The 18,787-nt window shown below is 43.9% G+C and overlaps 1 protein-coding gene across 6 annotated transcripts in view; it reads right to left on the reverse strand.

Moving 5' to 3' along the window:
• WWOX (WW domain containing oxidoreductase) overlaps window positions 1–18,787 on the reverse strand; it is a 952,562-nt gene that overhangs the window by 419,379 nt on the left and 514,396 nt on the right. The window contains exon 9 of one of the 6 annotated variants that reach the window (XM_038538232.1): window positions 16,798–16,992. The exons of the other annotated variants lie outside the window; for them this stretch is intronic. Within the exon in view, the coding sequence (XP_038394160.1) occupies window positions 16,813–16,992 (180 nt within the window). The 3' untranslated portion in view covers window positions 16,798–16,812. Of the gene's footprint in view, window positions 1–16,797; window positions 16,993–18,787 lie in introns of those variants that run through there. 6 annotated transcript variants of the gene reach the window in all.

Below are 18,787 nucleotides of genomic sequence, written 5' to 3' on the forward strand. Positions count from 1 at the left end.
GTAGAGTGAACTTGAAACATAAAGAAGACAATAAGGGATGCCTCAGTCCACAGAGCATCTGACTCCTGATCTCAGGGTCCTGAGTTCAAGCTCCACGTTGGGTGTGGAGCCGACTTAAAAAATAAAAATAAACAGGGACATCTGGGTGGCTCAGTGGTTGAGCGTCTGCCTTTGGCTCAGGTTGTGATCCTGGGGTCCTGGGATCGAGTCCCACATCAGGCTCCCTGCAGGGAGCCTGCTTCTCCCTCTGCCTGTGTGTCTGCCTCTCTCTCTGTGTCTCTCATGAGTAAATACATAATTTTTTTAATAAATAAAAATAAAAATAAACAAAGAAGAAAATAAGTGTCTTGTAGCTACAAAGAAGGCTTGGCAATCCTAGAAGGATACTCAGCTCTTCTCGTCTGTTAACCAGCACAGTGGCAGGGCAGCAGCCCATCAGACTGGCTTTGCCTTTACCTTTCCTTGCTCTCCCCTAGACCTTACAGACAGAACCTAGTTTAGCCCAAGTGCACATAATTCCCAGCTTAAGCTTTCTTGCATCAGTTTCTATCCCTTTGCTTATTGTTGAAAAGACTGTAGTTCCTTTAAATCTTGCTCCAGTTACCACTCCCAGCTCCTGCTAGTCTCCACTGCAGTGACTAATGATGGGTCCCTGGGGCCATCAGACACACACCACAGCGACTGCAATGCCTCCTTGCTTCATGTTCCCACTCTGCCCTACGAAATAAAATATGAGGATGGACACTTGTCTGCCACTGTTTGTTGGTGCCTCCTACGTGCCAGGCACTGGGACAACTGCCCTTTACTTCATAGTCACGTTGAGATGTTATCTCTCTCATTTGCTCCTCAGATATCTCCATGAGTTAGACGCTGTGATTATCACCATTGTCCAGATGAGGAAAGTGACCACAAGAGGATTGTGTAGAACTGAGCTAAGTCATGCCAGTAAGTGGCAGAGCTGGCCCTGGACCGCAAGTCTGCCTGACTATAGTCAGTGGCCATGACTCCTCCAAGAAGCTGCAGTCAGGATGTTTGTCCCCTTGCCTCATGCACATTTGTACTCATGCCTCGTCCATCACCTCTGCTGGAAAAACAGTGTGTCCCGCACAGCCTGCTTCATCGGTCTTTTTTTGCAAGTCTAGGTGTGCAGAAGCTGCTCAGGAGATGTTGAACAAATAAATGAATGAATCCTTCTAAATTTTAATGGGACTAGGGTCTGTATAATCATGATCTCAATCAACACATGTGAAGAAAGATAAAGTATTGGCCACAACTGCAGTTTCTTGGGCGCCTGGGTGGCTCAGTCAGTTAAGTGTCTGTCTTTGGCTCAGGTCGTGATCTCAGGGTCCTGGGATCAAGTCCCGTGTTGTCAGGCTCCCTCCCCAGTGGAGAGAGGCTGCTTCTCCCTTTGCAGTATCTTTTTTTCTTTTTAAGATTTTATGTATTTATTCATGAGAGACACAGAGAGAGGCAGAGAAACAGGCAGAGGGAGAAGCAGGCTCCTCACAGGGAGCCAGATGTGGGACTCGATCCCCGAACTGGGATCATGCCCTGGGCCAAAGGCAGAAGCTCAGCCTCTGAGCCACTCAGGCGTCCCTCCCTTTGCAGTATCTTGATTTAAATGCACACATGCATATACACCCCAACATCCAAAATGCCACCTTCTAGAGAGAAAGTGGCTGGATCCTCATTTAATAGTTTACATAAATAGCTCTTTAATGGGCAACAAGCAGCTAAGGTCAGTCATATATATATATATATATATATATATATATATATATATATATGGGATTATAGTAATATCAAATATTCTAGCTTCTATAGAGATGTTCATATTTGCTCAGTATCCCTTTTTCACTGGGACAGAAACTAGGGCCTCTTATTTGTAGGAAAGGAGAAGAGAATATCTGTGGAGCACCTGCTCTGTGTCTGACACTGTGTATACCTTCTCTCATCAACCCCCAGAACACCTCTGTGAGGATGCTATTGGCTGCTCCATATTTCAGAAAGGGCTCGGGCAGGGTAAGCTCGTTCTCTAAGGTCACGCAGCCAGTGAATAGTGGAATCAGGCTTTGAACCCAGGTCCTTCCAGTTTCGAAGCACATATCCTTTCTTCACAGAGCGTGTGAAAAGGAGTGGTCAGACTGCCCTGATCTTAACATGTGGGGCTTCTAATGAAAAGAAATGCTCTGTCTTCTCTCCCCGATGCTCAGAGAACATGTGGTCAGTCCGATAGCTGAATGACACCTGTCCTCAAACATCCCCATGCAGCCATAACAATTGTTATCACCATACAGATTTTTTAACAAGGACTTAGGAATTGACCAAGTGAATGTAAAAAGTATTATGATATATTTAAAACCTGGGGGGAAATGGGAGAGAGAATATTGAGAAGAAAAAAAATCATTCTTTTCATTATGGAAAAAATACTATTTTTTTTTCCACGTAGACACAGGGCATATAAGTTAGACATGATGAGCTGTAAGATATTTATGGCACTTGCCAAGTGAGAGACACAAACCATGTGGTTCCCAAATCAAGAACCACAGTTTAAGGAGATGGAGGGCTAAGAGATTTATATAAATATACATCTATGAGTGATCACCGATAAACTACCCCAATCACACAGACTAACAGGACTCAGGCACTGGCAACAGTAAATCCAAAAGCTGGGAGGGAGTTCTCCTGGCACATCCTCATCAGGTATCCTGATGGGTTTTCTGCCGCTGGAGACGAGCTCTGGGTTTCATTCCGAGAATTGAGGGGGATGTACTTATCTTTCAGTTAGGACCGAATTAATTTTAATGCAGCTTTGTGGCTCCTGTTTAAACAGCTGTTTATTCTCTCCCCAAGAAGTTATCTAATGTGCTTTTGGAGGCAGCCACTTGGACTCTGCTTGTATAACAGTCTTGGAGAATAACCCTAAACCCTGCAAGAGACAAACAAGCAGAGGCCAATGGAAATTTATAGCGTAACCCAAGCTTGCGGAATCATAAAACTCGGGTGTTTTCCTTAATATAGTCAGAGCCTCACAATTCAAGGGTCAGGAATTTGAAACATTGGCAGGCTTCCTACGACAAATATGGTGGTCTGAAATCCTAAACATCTGGCTCTAGTTCTCAAAGACACTTTATAATATCAGATCCTGAGATGGAGTGACTGGTTCCTAAGGATTTTTCTAGAACAATGGTGGCATTTTAGAAAAGGAAAGAAAAGAGGGGAAAAAAAATGAACAACAAAACATTGCAGATTTTGAACATAAAGTGAGGTATAAGGTGTGTGTGTGTGTGTGTGTGTGTGTGTGTTAACAGATATGGCCACTGGCAAACAAAATTTCTTGGGAAAAGAAAGAAAATAATTTAGAAAGAGCCATATACCTGTCAGGCTCAGACTATTATTAAGATTCTCTCCGTCTCACACTTGCACATAATCTTGAAGTCTATCAGACAAATCACAGTGGGCCTAGAGTCTTACTGGTGGGGTCTAAAAGAAACACATCAATTTTCGAACACTAACAATTTTAAATTAGGACAAGAAGGAATATTGTTAGTAATGCCGAGAAGCAAGAGGGAGGCATTTCAACTTGCAGAATAACAATACGATTAAATTGAAATCGTTGTTTTCCGAACACAGTCATTTTATAAAATGTACAGTAACGCTTTTATATGTAAATTATCTAAACTCAAAAAACCTTTCACTTTAAATTGAATTGAGACTAGCTAAAAGTAGAACACTTTGGTGAAAACGTGCTTAAAATGAATAAAACTGCAAAGTGAAACAAATAATATTTTGCAGAAAAATACTGCAAATAAATGCTCGGTTTTTCTTTCCTTTTTGTTGTTGTTATTGTTTATTTGTTTTGCTTTTGATTGATGGGTGTTATACTAAGAGAAACAGATAAAACTCCTGCCTGCAAATTCATTTTTAACTCTGCTGCCTCTTAAAGTTAAGTGATATTTTCCAGTTGGTAAATTATAAATGTTACCAATACATTTCAGAGGAGGGAAGTATAGGTGAAAACATTATGAGCCAGTGTAAGATCGGACACACTTATTCATTTGAATAAAGATGCTGATTCCAACATGTCTTTTCAATGCATCTGGGGGTGTGTGGGGGGGTCTCATTTGCTTTGTAAAAAGTCTTATTTAAAATCCCTCTCCTTTTCCTTAATTAACAACATGCATATCTCCCAATTGACAAACATCTCATCTTGGTGCTCTTCCTTGGGTGGCTGTTGGAATATCTGCAGACTTTTTCAGTGCTCATGTGACCATCTCCCCAATGAGACCATGTGCTCTTTTAAGGTAAGCTTGGTATCTTTGTATTTTTGCTCTTTTCCTGAGCTGCCACAACAATCTGATAGAAGATTTAGCATATGGTGGTCTCCTGAGACCAAATGCACAGGGATGGTTGGCGAGAGTATCAGGAAGCTGTCAGAATAACCCCTCCCCCATGAGCAGTCCCCCTGTGGTGATGGCCACCCCGGTGCCAGCAACCGTGCCTCACAAAGTACAGGCAGAGACTTAAAAAAATGGGCTTCGAGAGGAAAAGTGGTTACTCACACAACCAAAGGTTGGAGGTGGAGGGGGCTGGATCTGAAACCAGGTGTGTGTGATGGGAGGCTCATAATCTTAACCAATCCCCTTTAGATCTGCTGGACAAGAATTCTGCTCCTCCATTTATCCCCTACTCTATAGTGTCTGCTACCTTACAGAGTTAAAAAAAAAAAAAGTATCAGTTCAAGTTATTTCAGAAGAATATTCTCCTTAAGTCATGGACCATGACCATGCACCCACCTTATCTCCTGCTCTTCGGCTCAGCTCCTCAGTTCTCTCAAAGCCTTGTTTCATTTTTTGCCCAAATCAATCAACAGAACAATTCCTGGCATAGAGTAGGGGCTTGAGAAATATTGTCACCCAAATAAATAGTTCCTTCACACACACACACACACACACACACACACACACACACACACACATACAAATATCTGCAGTAAAACTGGGAGTCTCCGGAGCTATAGGCCTTCTCCATCCAGAGTATGGAGAGAAGCAGAGAATTTCTCAATGTATGTATTCATCAATTTGTATCGTGATGAATAGTAAAAAACATGCTTTCCATTCAGGTATATGGAAAACAGGGGGATGCTACTCATCTAGTTTTAAAGTCTGACTGCGACTCTAAAGTTGGCAAAAAAGAATCAAATTCATTTAACTCCAAACACTGTAAAACCCCATGATAACTCCTGAAACAGTTTTTTTTTCTTTTTCCTTTTCTTTTCTTTTTTTTTCTTTTTCCTTTCTTTTCTTTTTTCTTTTCTTTTTTTTTTCTTTTTTCTTCTCTCTCTCTCTCTCTCTCACTCTCTTTCTCTCTCTCTCTCTCTGGCACTACAATAATTCTTTTATGATGGTATCCACTGAGAATCCCTCATGGAATTTCTCTTAACATGGAGATGCATATGGCCTCTGTGGTACAACAGCTGCATAACTACATAATTGTTTACAAATGCGCAAAATAAGTACCCAAACCAATAAAAAATAATAACTCGGGCATCCATAAAGAAGAGATTCTATAAACATGCAATGGCCCATACTTTCTCTATAAATAACTGTGAGGCAAAAATACAACCACCAGAACCCCTTATTTCAAATCCCTTTCCATAAAGTAAATAGCGTTGGCAGTCTGGCAGGCTAATACCATTGTGCTTTCCCAAGCGAAAATACTTTTTTATTAACATTTATCATTTAGGCACCATTAAAAGAACTGTAGTAAAAGTGGATCCATTTACAATAAGTCACTCGGTGTTGAGTCCACAATATTCTGAATATGTTTCAAACCAGCACATGGCTTCCTGCCATCACCAAGGAGATAGGGGTGCGAGGGGTTACAGAAAGGAGAATACTAATACGAAGTGATGGTGAGGAGGAAGGAGAAGAAGAATACAGATCCTTTTAAATACGTTTCCAACTACTGCCCAAAAAATCTTCCGCAAGACCTGCCAGAGACCAGCCCTAAGGAATTCTGTACTGAAGTTTCTAAAAAAGCAATGAAGTCTTGCCCTTCAGGGCTTCTGCTAGAAATACTCTCCCTTTCCATTCCACCTCCTCAGTCTGTCTGAGGAAACTCCTATTCACTCATCAAAACACAACTCAACCATCTCCTCTTTCAGGAAACGTTCCTAGTCCGATATCAGAAGAGGGCAAACCATGCCCTTCGCAGGGTCCTCTATCAATGTATGTGCTCAACACACAATTGCTGATCACCTATCAAGATCCAAGCACTGTTCAAAAGGCACTAGAGATATAACAAGGAATAAGATGGACAAAAAGCTAGTCGTTTATAACTACATAACTAAGTAGGTAGCATAGTATCAGCTAGGATTATATTATTTCCGGTTCTATACTTATGCAATTATTATGCTATGTCTCCCAGAATAGACTATTGACTACTGTTTCTCTATATTCACTTGGTTCCTCAATTTAACACTGTCAATTGACTTAAATTGAATTTTAAAAACCACGTGAACCATCAGCATGGTGTGGGTTAAATGCTAGGCCTACGGGCAGGGATTGTATTTGTACAAAATACCTCTGCCCTCCAGGAGCTTAGAGCCAATGCCTGGGCAACACCGCTCAGATTTCCCCTGTATATAAGGATGCCTGTCATATTGGATCAGGGCTCACCATAAGGACCTCATTTGAACTTGGTCACCTCTGAAAAGACCCTATTTCCAAATAAGGTCATACTCTGCGTTGTGGGAGGTTAGGACTTCAACTTGTCCTTTGGATCTTTATTTGGGTGACACAATCCAATCCACAGCAGCAGAGCAGTGTGTTGGGGGCGGGATGGGAGGCGTCCGTGGTAAACAATACAGTAGGGAAAGGGCATGTTGTCCTTTCCCCAAATATCTGGGCTGGGCCCTGTCTCCTCCACTTACTACCTGTGACCTGGAGAAAGTCTGTACCACGTTGTCCCTGTTTTCTCATCTGTAAAATGAGAAAGTTATTAGCACATACTTCAGAGCTAGTTAGGAGGATTAAATGAGCTAACTCAAGGATAAGGTAGATGAGTAGTTGATGGACTTAAGAGCTTCCCCCCACCACCACCTTTTCCTTTCTTTTAGACATTCCTCTTGCTGATAATGTACATTAAGATGTATCCTCTCTGAGAACACAATATTTCTTACTCAAAGCCATGCAAAACCTCCTGCAGCAGACATCTTGGTTGGCAACCCCATCAGCCTTCTCCCCTGCAGGGTTCCACATGCTTACCCAGCATCCTTGCAGCCCAGGAGGCCATGTGACAAAGTACACATGTGAATCAGACGTACGCAGAAGTCACTTGAGGGATTCTGGACAAGCATTTGCCTTTCCAGATAAAAGGGTCAGACCCAGCTGGTACCATTCCCTTCTCTTTCTTCCCACCTGGAACCCAAATGGTATGCCTAGCACAGTGATGGCCGTCTAAGAGCCTAGAGGAATGACCTAGAGAATCACAGGGCTAGTGACCCAGAACTCCGACAAGTGTTGAGCTGCTGAGCCAGCTGAGTCACTGCCAGCAACTGCCTCCCTCTGGGCTTCTTATTAAGCAAGAAAAGACAGAGCCTTATTTGCTTAAGCTAATTTTACTTGTGTTTTCTCTAACCTGCCACTGAACTCACTCCTCAGTGATAAACCTTTTAATTGGTCTCCGTGTTCCCAATCCTAAACCATGATAATCCATTCTCCACCTGACAACTATGGTGCTGGCGTGAGTCAAGTCATAATATGTCATACATATCATATGTGATATATCAAACATATCATATGATATTGTATCATATCATATCAATCTCTCTCCAGCTGAAAACCATCCAGTGGCTCCTTACTGAAACCAGAATCAGGGGACTCCTGGGTGGCTCAATGGTTGAGTGTCTGCCTTTGGCTCAGGGCATGATCCTGGAGTCCAGAGATCGAGTCCTGCATTGGGCTTCCTGCATGGAGCCTGCTTCTCCCTCTGCCTGTCTCTGCCTCTCTCTCTCTCTCTCTCTCTGTCCCTCATGAATAAATAAATAAAATCTTAAAAAAAAAAAAAAAAAAAAGGAAAAAAAGAAACCAGAATCAAGTGTCCAGCCCTCCCATGGTTTACAGGGCTCTGTGAGATTCAACCCCAGCCCACCTCTCAGCTTTCACCTGGAACTTGCCCCTTGATTTATTCTGTTCTAACTCCACTGAGCCTCTCTATTCCCTCAAACATGCCAAGCTCCTTTCCACGTCTAGAGGTCTCAACAATTATTTCTTCTGCTTGGGACACTTCTGCTATATCTTTGAGTAACTGGCTCTTTGTCATCCTCCGTGTCACTCCTAGAACAGCACCTTACCCAGGGAGGACTGTCAGGACACGATTGGTGAACAGAGAGCAAATCTAACATTCATTAGCACAATAGTGTGACACAGTCACATTGTGAAAGGGGACCCCATGGAAGAGTTTTGGGTTTATCCAGCTACCTAATGTCCATAATTTGTATTCTTTTTCCCACTTCCCTCCTCATTTCACCAAGTACAGTCTCCTGGAAATAAAACCTGGAGGTGTGCACATGTGTTTATCCACCAGGCCCTCCTACTTGGAGGTCCAGCCAGGTGTTGACCCCCTGCTCCCTAAGTCCCAGACTGTAGGTCATTATTTTTCTCATACTACATTCATAGTGGGACCCATGCATTAGTCTGCTAGAGCTGCCATAACAAAATACCCACACTGAGTGGCTGGAACAGCACAAATTTATTTTCTCATAGTGCTGGAGGCTAGAATTCTTAGGTCAAGGTCTTGGTAAGTTTGGTTTCTTCTGACGCCTCTGTCTTCAGCATGAGGATGACCACCTTCCCACTGGGTCCTCACACCTTCTCCCCGCTATGCATTGCACACTTCATGTCTCTTTGTGGGTCCAAACTTCCTCTTCTGAGAACACCAGTCAGACTAGATTATGGGCCACCCTAATGGCCCCATTTTAACTTCATCACCTCTTTAAAGATCCTCTTTCCAAACACATTCACAATCTGAGGTAGGGGGTAAGGGCTTCAACCCATGAAGTACCAAATACGCAGCCTCGAAGGACAGAGCTTTGCTGGTCCGGTTAGCAGGAATGTTCTATCTCTTACGGCTCACACTATGACCTGTGTAACTGTCATTCCTGGCAGTCTCTCTCTTGAGATGGCTAGGTAATATTTTGTTATAGAAAATTTCAAACATAGCTCACAAAAGAGAAACTAATTAAATGATCCCATAGTCCACCAAGAACTACAACACTGCCCAATTTTGAGTCGTTTACCCTGCTCTTCAACTGCTTCCTCTAGATTATTTTAAAGCAAATCCCAGACATCTCACTGGTACATTTTTCAGTATGTCTAACACAAGATGAATTTTATTTAAAATATTATCATGCTTACCAAAATAACAGTACTTTCTTAATACTATCGATTACCTACTCCATATTCAGATTTCCCTGATTGTCCCAGAAAATTGTCTTTGAAAGTAGGTTCATTTAAATCCAAATCAAGACATGCTTCACGTATTGCATTTGGATGCCGTGTCTCTCACATCTCTTTTAATCCATGCAACATTTTGAAGTCAGATACACATTGTCTTCGCACTCAGAGCACTTTCTCACTTAAGACATCACGGCAGGGCATCCATCATCCAAGATACAGGAGCCCGAGAGCTCTGGCTCCCACGAATGGGAGGGGGGTTCAGGCTGCTTCTTCACCGAGCTCTCACAGATTACAGATGATTTAATGTCCAGGAGGGCAGCTGCTGTAAGATATGCTCTTTCTCTTTCCAAGTGAGCTTTGTTCTGAATTTGGATTAATTTAAATGGCGCGTGCACAGAGGGAATTTGTAAGATATGTTTACGGAATAATTGTGATCAATACTCATGCGTTTATAAGTGGGAGTGTGTGCGCAGTAGGCTTTGAGGAGGCTCCTGTGTGCTCACTCTTTAACGGTGATCAATACTCATAGTCAATCACCAACAGGGGAATCGGAGCAAAACATTTATATTCAAACTGTGCTGGGTCCCCTTATGGAAGGTTCTTTCATTTGGTCGGTTAGTCGCAAATACATTTATCAGACAATGTTATACAGGGATGGAACTATAAAAACACATTTTTAAGCATTAAAGGTTTATCATTCCGTCATCTGTTCATACTTTCATCACCAAGATCTTTGGGGCTGGTCTTTCAAACTATTATTCCTGAACAGCTGTATGCTCTAAAATTGATGGTCTTCTTAGTTGATAGATCCACAAAAAAATTGTTAACTATTCAACAAAGCTCTCAATGGCTGCAGCCACCCAGTCTGAACATTTCCCTTCAAAGCATATATACCAGTCTGATAAGAGCCTCTTGCTCTTATTTGTTGAAGCAATTATTCAGTGCAGTGATTACTGAACACGCCCCACAAATGGTACATTTCTTCAGAGGGGATAGTAATATATTTTAACATGTGTATACCTGCACGTCACTTTGAACATTACAATTTCCATGTAACACTGGAGGATTCATGATATATTTGTTTCTCCAGTGTGCAAAGGCCAGACTAGCATGAACAGAGCTGGGCGCAATCTTTGGCTAATTTAGCCAGTTGGCTTTAAAGAAACTCTTGAAATACTTCCCTATCGTGACCCTCCATTTTCCAAAATCCCTGTTGAGTGGTCATTAGGTCCTAAAATCCAGCCTCAACAAGCAGATTAGTTACTTGTGGCGCAGATGTCAGTGAACGCACAAGCAGAAAATAAAATCGTGCAGAGACAAGCAAGGCACACGCTCTGCAGCTTTAATCACATCAAGAGACTGGGGTGCTCAGTGGTCCCCCGGGTGTGGGCATCCGGGCGGAGAGATGTTGGAAGCGCTCGGTGGGGCGGTGGGTACGTATGGCGGGGAACCAGGCAGAAGCCAGAGCAGCGTCCCATTTCTTGAACGTGCTGCTTCCAGAAGCAAGTCTCCGGGTGGTTACCTGTGTATGCAGCCTGGGGGCTCTCCATGCCGTCTGGGGAAATGGGTCCCCGTCTGCCCCAACTTACAGGCCATTGGATGATATGAGGGAGCAGTTAGATGTGGACGAAACACCTGTTCTCGGGCTCCAGGTGGGAAGGACAAGGTCCACTTGGGGTACAGCTCTACGGGAGAGCCACTGCTAGGGGAAAGACAGGCGTGAAACTACATAAAATGAACAACCGGCAAGGACGCAAACTGTCTCTTGGGGAGAGGAGGCCACGCAAAGCAAATCCCTTGGGTGTCATCACTTGTTTGGGGGGGCGACACGGGAAGGGCACAGCGGCACTTTCCCCTGGCAGGGCCGCGCAGGACACACATGTGGCTGGAAGATGTTTCAGGGAAGGAAAGTCGGGTAAGACGAGAGGGGCTGGGTCCGAGATGAGCAGAAGGGCTCTGGAGAATCGGGACCTGGGGGCGCGGACCCCGACGGCCGAGCGCTTGCACCAGGCCGGGCCTGCTCCCCGGGGCCCTGGGCGCCCAGCACCCGCCGCCCTGCAGGCCCTCCTTCAGCCAGACACCGCCAACACGCTGCTCTCTGTGATCACTGCTTAGCTTAAATGAGTTAATCTCGTTTTCCAGATGAATTGTTATTTTGTCTCCCGCAGGCTGTGATTACCGGATAAAAGTATTGTGTTAACAGGAGGGCTGGGGGCTTTGGGCGCCGCATCCCACGCACATGTAACCAGCTCGGCTCTGCTCACCTTTTCTCCCCTTTCTGTGTTTAATGGGGTTAAAAGAACGGGGAGAGGAGTCGGGGAGCTGTGGAATGACACTCGGGGCGGTAAACCTTTCAGATGAATTATGGCCCCTCATGAGAGGTCAGAGGGCCAATTTATCTTCATGTTTGGAAACACAGTTTATAATCCTGACAAAATTTAAAACACATCTAGGGCAAAAGAGACGTACAAACGACACCGAGTTCTCGACCCTTCCTTTTTCTGAGCTGCTCTTGGAGCACATCAGCTAGCAAACAGCTCTGGGCTGAGGGGCCACTACCTGGAAAGCATTGTTGCTGGGATGCTGTCAAAGTTTGTTTGCTTGTGTTTGTTTATTTATTGAAGGAAAGCCAAAGCCTGGGCTCTCCCCTCAAGGAGCTTTATTATGCCTCTGTGACTGATGGTAGGTAGCATCATGTCTCTCTTTAATTTTTAAAAAATTGCTTCGGAGTGTAGACAGTAATATATGTCATCGGAGGTGCAGACTCTGGTCTTAAGCCCATCCTGCACCTTCTTTAACTCTAACGTCTTTGGCAAGTCGCCTATGTCCTTTGAGCCTCAGCCTGGCATCTGGGAAGGGGTAACAATCGCCCCCAACTTTCAAGGTGATTGTAAAAATATGCAATAAAGCACGCAAGCTTTGAGCAGGTGCTGAGTGTTTAATAAGGAATAGCCCAAAAGGTATTATTTCCTAAGGTAGTTACTGAGTCATAGACTTGATACCAAGACTGGGTGGGAGAGCAGGGAAGAAACAAAAAGAGGTCATGGGTGGGTGCTGGATTTAGCAAACCAAAATACTGGATGCCTAGTTCAATTCTAATTTCAGATAACCAACAAATAATTTCTTGGTATAAATGCAGCCCTATACTAATATATGTCCTATAGTATATATAGACTATACATATACACATACATAAATACATAAAGTGTATGTATAAATACTATAGTATAAGTATGTCCCAAAGATTGCCTGGCTACATTTATAATAAGAAACTATTTGTGCGTGTGTATATATATATATATCTTATACTATAGTGTGTACACACACACACACTATATATATATATGGTATAAATATGTCCCAAAGATTGCATGGCTACATTTATACTAAGAAACTATTTGTTTGTCTGTGATTCAAATTTAATTGGGTATCTTGCATTTTATCTGGCAAGACTAGCTAAGGATTTGAGGTCAGAAGCCCAAGACTGAGTCTTCCTTACCAGCTGTGTAACTCAGGGACAGATACTATAATTTTCTGAGCTCCAGTGTCCTTCCCTATGAAATAAGGCTAACTGTAAAAGTCATACCTGCATAATTTACAGAGTTGTGGGTAGAATCAAACAATGTATGTGAACACGATTTGTAAACTGCAAGTATCATTCCTTTTTCATTTTTTTTTCTTGTTCATTTATTGCTTTAGAAGAGAAATAGACTAATGTGCAGCTAATTTTACAGAGGGGCCTGGGGCCTGATTAGGGTATGGAGGGGGGAATCTTTGTCTAAGGCTTTGCTCTATAGGGAAGGGGGAAGGACAGGGTGTCTTCCCAACCACAGGGAGGGAGGGAGGGGGGACCCCCTCCACGCTACTGTGACCATGTTGGCAGCAGGCAGCCTGGTAAAGTGGTGTTTCCTGTCAAACCTACAGTGGCATGTTTCTGAGTGTCCTTCTCAAGGATGGTCTCCGACTAGTGAAGTCTGACGTGGATGCTTCCCAATGAGAGGTGCCCCAGATTCCCATATAGGAGCTGCTGAGGATAAAGGATGTCTATATTCATTATTCCTTCCTATTCTTTGAGATGGTGATTATAATCTGGAGATGCTACATGCTTCAGAATGGAAAATCTTGACATATTCTGAGCATCTCCCAGCTTTGACTATCCTGGTATAAATCCTAGCTTCACCACCCCCTAGGTGTATAACCCCAAGCAACTTGCTCCATATCCATGAACTTCAGGAGACACAACAGGAACCATCGGGTGGCCCAGCTGACTGAGTTGTTGAGGATGCTATGGTCTTCTGCACACATGTGAAGCATGATCTCACTGCCCTCTTCCTTGGCTCATGCATTAGTACAAAGTGACTATCTTTTAAAATGTGGGTGAACACAGCAGCCACTGAACCCCTAGTTTATCTCACGTGGTATTTCTCAGACACTAGGGATAAAAGAGCGCCAACTGCAGAATATGGGGGAAGATGTCCTCCAACATGCAAAGCTGGGACGCTACTGACTTTGGACATTCCTAGCACCCATTTCCCACTTGACTCCTGACACAGCAGTGGAGTACTGGGACTCACAGACCCTTCCAGTGTAAACACTCCAGAGTGACCTGAGGAGGAAGCTGCAAAGAATAGCCCCTGAAGATGCCTGGTGCCTCGGGTGTGGGTGTTGTGTACAAGAAGTCCAGCACTACGGGCCGGTGAGGTGGCATGGGCACACACTCATCACCCATGTTTTATACACTGCGCACCTGTTTTCATATATTTGGGTGTTTTATACAAATGTGGGGAAAAAATTAGAGATTTTTTTGCATGCAGGTAAAGTCTGACTATGGTAGTTTTTTAAGATATTTGAGGAATGCTTTTGGTTTCAGGTGAGTAATATTCTGAATGGAGTGAAGGGTGGAAGGAGGGTGAGGAGAGTAAAATAAACCCCTTCACATCTGAATGATCAGAATCAACACGGCAGCAAGGCTTTCCTGACAACCCAGGATGTCAATTACGCAAACAATTTGTTCACGAAAGGACATAAGTTTATCTTCTGTTTGAAATATTCGATGGTTTGCATGGGATGTGGTGTCTTTTAGGCTACTGGGGAGCTGATAGATTCACTTCTAAAGGCAGTCTGTGGGGATGCCTGGATGGCTCAGCGGTTTGGCACCTGCCTTCGGCCCAGGGCGTGATCCTGGAGACCCGGGATGGAGTCCCACGTCAGGCTCCCTGCATGGAGCCTGCTTCTCCCTCTGCCTGTGTCTCTGGTGTCTCTGCCTCTCTCTGTCTCTCTCTCTCTCTCTCTCTCTCTCTCTCTCTCTGTGTCTCATGAATAAATAAAATCTTAAAAAAAAAAATAAAGGCAGTCTGTATCTCAGTCAGCACTAAAGGTGAGATCCTGGAGACCTGGGATCAAGTCCTGTGTCAGGCTCCCTGCATGGAGCCTGTTTCTCCCTCTGCCTGTGTCTCTGCCTCTCTGCCCCTCTTTCTCTCTCTCTCTCATGAATAAATAAAATCTTAAAAAAAAAAAAAAAAACCTTCTGAGAAGTTAGATGATCCCATTGGTACTCTGTGTGAACACAAGTCACAAGGGGGACCAAGGCTCAAGAGAGGATGCTCTTTCTGGTACACAGAATGTCAATGCTTCCATATCTGGAAAAACGTCTACTATGAGGGGAGATGGGACCAAGCACTGTGCCAGAGAAACGCTTCAGAGACACTCATTTCTCCAACTCCTTCCCTTACCTTCTTCCTGGCTGACAAAGGAGGAAGTTGGGAAAGAGAAACGAAAAGAATGAAAGAGAAAAAGGTTGGGGCCCAGAGACAGCCAGAGAGATGCAGGCCTTGACTCTAGAGGAAAAACTGAGATGGAATTGTGACACCCAGGATGTCCCCAGAGAGAAGATTCTGGAAGAAAACACTTAATCCAAGGGCAGAGGAAGACAGTGGTATAGGTGCTTCTGCCTGGCTCTGGGAAGAAATAATAAATGTGTCTGAGGATGCCTGTGTATGGAAGTTAAAGGCAACTGTATTCAAAAAGCTTCCCTGATGGTCTGAAAAAGAATACAGGGTCAAAGGAAGCAAAAGTTCATCAAAAACGGTACCATATGTATTGAAAATATTTCCTCTTCTGCTAACCTTATTACATGCTATTGAACTTTATTAAATATGGGACTTCCGTGGAAATGTTTTAAATAAAAATATACTTTGATAAAAGAGGTGTGATTGTGTTTATGGTCAAATAAGGGAAAATTCATATTCAAATTTTTAAAAAAACTACCATCTCTGGCTGCTAAGTATATTCCACTGCATGGAACTTCTTGGAGATGCAAACCTATGTTACCCATTGCTATATGCACGGCATGTACACCATCCTCCATACTCAGGAAGTGTGATTTAGAGAATAGATAAATGGATACCTACTCCTAGCAGTTCAGGTTCTTTAATAAAGATACACTACCACCACCTGGTGACAACATACCAGAATTGCAGGAATAGGGTTTTTTGTTTTATTCTTTGTTCTTGTTTTTTAATGCTAGTGCACACAGAAGCAGTATAATCTCGTGGTACATATGGCATTACACAAAGTCACCAAATGCAAAGAACTAGGAGCAAGAAAGCAAATAAATATTAAACTGCTTTGTTCAGGTGATCTCAAGCAGTATCAGCTTTTTCCAGTCCTTTCCTGTCATTTTAAGTATTCACTTCACAGAATCTTCCCATATTTTCTAGGCTGCACAACTATAGGCTAACAACAGAGCCAGAGCCAGGTTCTCACGTTAGCTCAGGCAGCCTGGAAGGGGGAGCAGAGCTTGATTGACAGCTGACAAACTGCGGATAGAACAAAGACAGCGGCTTCATCCGGGACACTGCTGCTTTTCTATGGCCACATTTGCTTTTCCTTGTTTTCATATCCTCTCAAAAGAAGACCCTTTGACTCTTTTTTGCTTTGTTTTGTTTTGTTTTTCATATAGACCATGTAGTCAGCTAGGTCCGGAAGCTACAATGAATATAAAGTACTGGGCAAAACAACATTTGATAAATGTAAACAATATGCATAGAGAAAACCTCTCAGATGAAAAATCCACATACATTTTTAGCGGCCGGCAGACTGAATGCAAATGGCTTTGGAAAATATAAGTGGCTGGCTTTTTAATATCAAAGAAATCACAGCCTTTTCTCTAACACTAAAAACACCGCTGCACTAAAAAGAAAGAAGTAACTAAATAAACTGGGCGGCTGATTTTCAGCACGCAAAAAGTCACTGTCACTGCCTCTGCCCTCACCTTAGGAGTTCTTGTACTTCTAGAAATGTTAAATGGGTGGTGGTGGGGTAGGTGAAGTGAATCAGGAATGCTGTATTTTTAAGGCTCCCCCTCAAAACCAAATGCACTTCCTGTTTTAGAGGAAGAAGAAGCAATTAAGAAAAAAAAAAAAATCAAATGAAAGACTTCGCCCAGCTCACAGATGAAGCCCTGCGATGTCAGTGCTTTGGAAATGCTCGGCTTCGGTGGCTTTCCAAGGCAACGCGCGGGCAGTCTTGCCTGAAAGAAAGGAGTCAATAGGGAGAAAATAAATAGAGCATTTCCAGAACTCACCCAGCAGCTCGGAAAACTGTCTGCTTACTATTACACAGTTTTAACATTGTCATAATCATTTTCACAGTAAAGATACCCTTCCTGCAGTTTAGACCAAGAATGCATGACTAATTTTAACCACTTGTGCAAATCTCCTAATGGAAATTTCAAACAGCTTTTATGGATTAGGGTTTTGTAAACTGTAGGGACAGAGCGGCCACAGATACCACAGGGCGGTGCTCCTCACACCAAGCTGTGGATGCCTAAGGAGTTCCCGAACAACAGCGGGCGATCACAGTACCCCACAAGCTAGAGGTCTCCTGGGCACCACGTGCAGTGCACGTCATGCGTGTACAGTTGCTACAGCTGAGGGTCATGGACGTGCAGACAAATGGTCGTGTGCTACCATTTCAAGATGCGCCAGTAAGTTCTGGAGGCGAGCAAAGTCGAGAGGAGCCCCCCTCCCCATATGATCTCCCCGAGTTCAAGCCATACAACCTCATGGTGGTTAAAAAGAAAATCTCGAACTGCCCCTCTCCATGACCATGACCTGAAGGGCATCTGGAGGACTGACCCCTACTGTGACCCCTGGTTCACTTGACCTACCCCCCCCCCACCCATTTAACATTTCTAGAAGAACTGGGATGGGAGACTGAAGAATCGTGTCCTCCTGCAGATGGATAATTTCGATAGCTGCACAAAAACGAGAATCCACTCAATGCCACTGAATTGCATCAGTGCATAAAAATCATCAATTTTATGGTGCCTATATTTTAACACAATTTTTAAAAAGTGAATCAAGTCCGCAAGTTCAAGTCCCTTTCCACTGAGATGGACTATAGTCATGGTCACACGTGTAAAGAATATTGTTATAACCGCCTCTTTGCCCATAACTGTGCCAGAAACTCAGAGCTTTAAAGAAAAAAAAAATTGAGGCAAATTCTTCCCCTTTAGGCGGTCAAAGTCAGTGGGATAGTTGGAAACATATTTTTGTTTTGTTTCCCCCAATGCCCAAATTCAAGCAGTTGGAGTTTCTGGGGCTTTTAACCTCATTCATGGAGATTCTCACTTTTACCTTGTCAGCAATTTTCACAGGAGAGTTGGGGGAGAAGCAGAAGTCAAGACAGGAGGCCAACACGGGAATCGGCTGCCCGGGTGACCGAGGGTCTTTATGAAGCACAGAGAAGGAACAGGCTCTTGTCCGGAGGGAGGAGCGAAGAGATGTCCCCCCTCTTGCCTCCTCTGCCCTCTACCCTCTGGGTTCTTGACTTCCCTCATGGCTAAAGTCAAGGTTCCTCAGCCCTCAGCCTCATCTCCATCCTCGGGGGAGCCTTCTGGGATCCCACTAATCCCTGCAGGATCTGACAGTTCCAGAGGCTTGCCTTTCAGACGGATCGCCTTCGGGAAGGAAGCAGAAAGTTCTAGGCTGACTTGGAAAAGAAGCTTTGGGGCAGGTGTTTGCTCCAGAAGCCCAGGACTCCAGCGGGTGGGGGTGGGGGGAAAGGGGGAGCACTGTCAAGGCATCTGGTCTCAAGGAACCCCACACTGGTCCCTTTCTCCACAGTGAGTGGTGGGGTGAAAATGGGACCCGAGAGGGCAGGAGCTCTGGAGTAAGAGCCTCCCCTGACCCCAGAGCACACGGCATCCTCTAAACTCGCTCTGAAAATGTGCCCACAGCACATCTGATTCCTCTTTGATGTCTTCTTGACGTTCTCAATTCCTTTTCTTTCTTGCCTTTGGCTTTCTACCCAGAGATGAAATC

Source organism: Canis lupus, chromosome 5 (assembly GCF_011100685.1).
Source record: "Canis lupus familiaris isolate Mischka breed German Shepherd chromosome 5, alternate assembly UU_Cfam_GSD_1.0, whole genome shotgun sequence".
Lineage (NCBI taxonomy): Eukaryota > Metazoa > Chordata > Mammalia > Carnivora > Canidae > Canis > Canis lupus.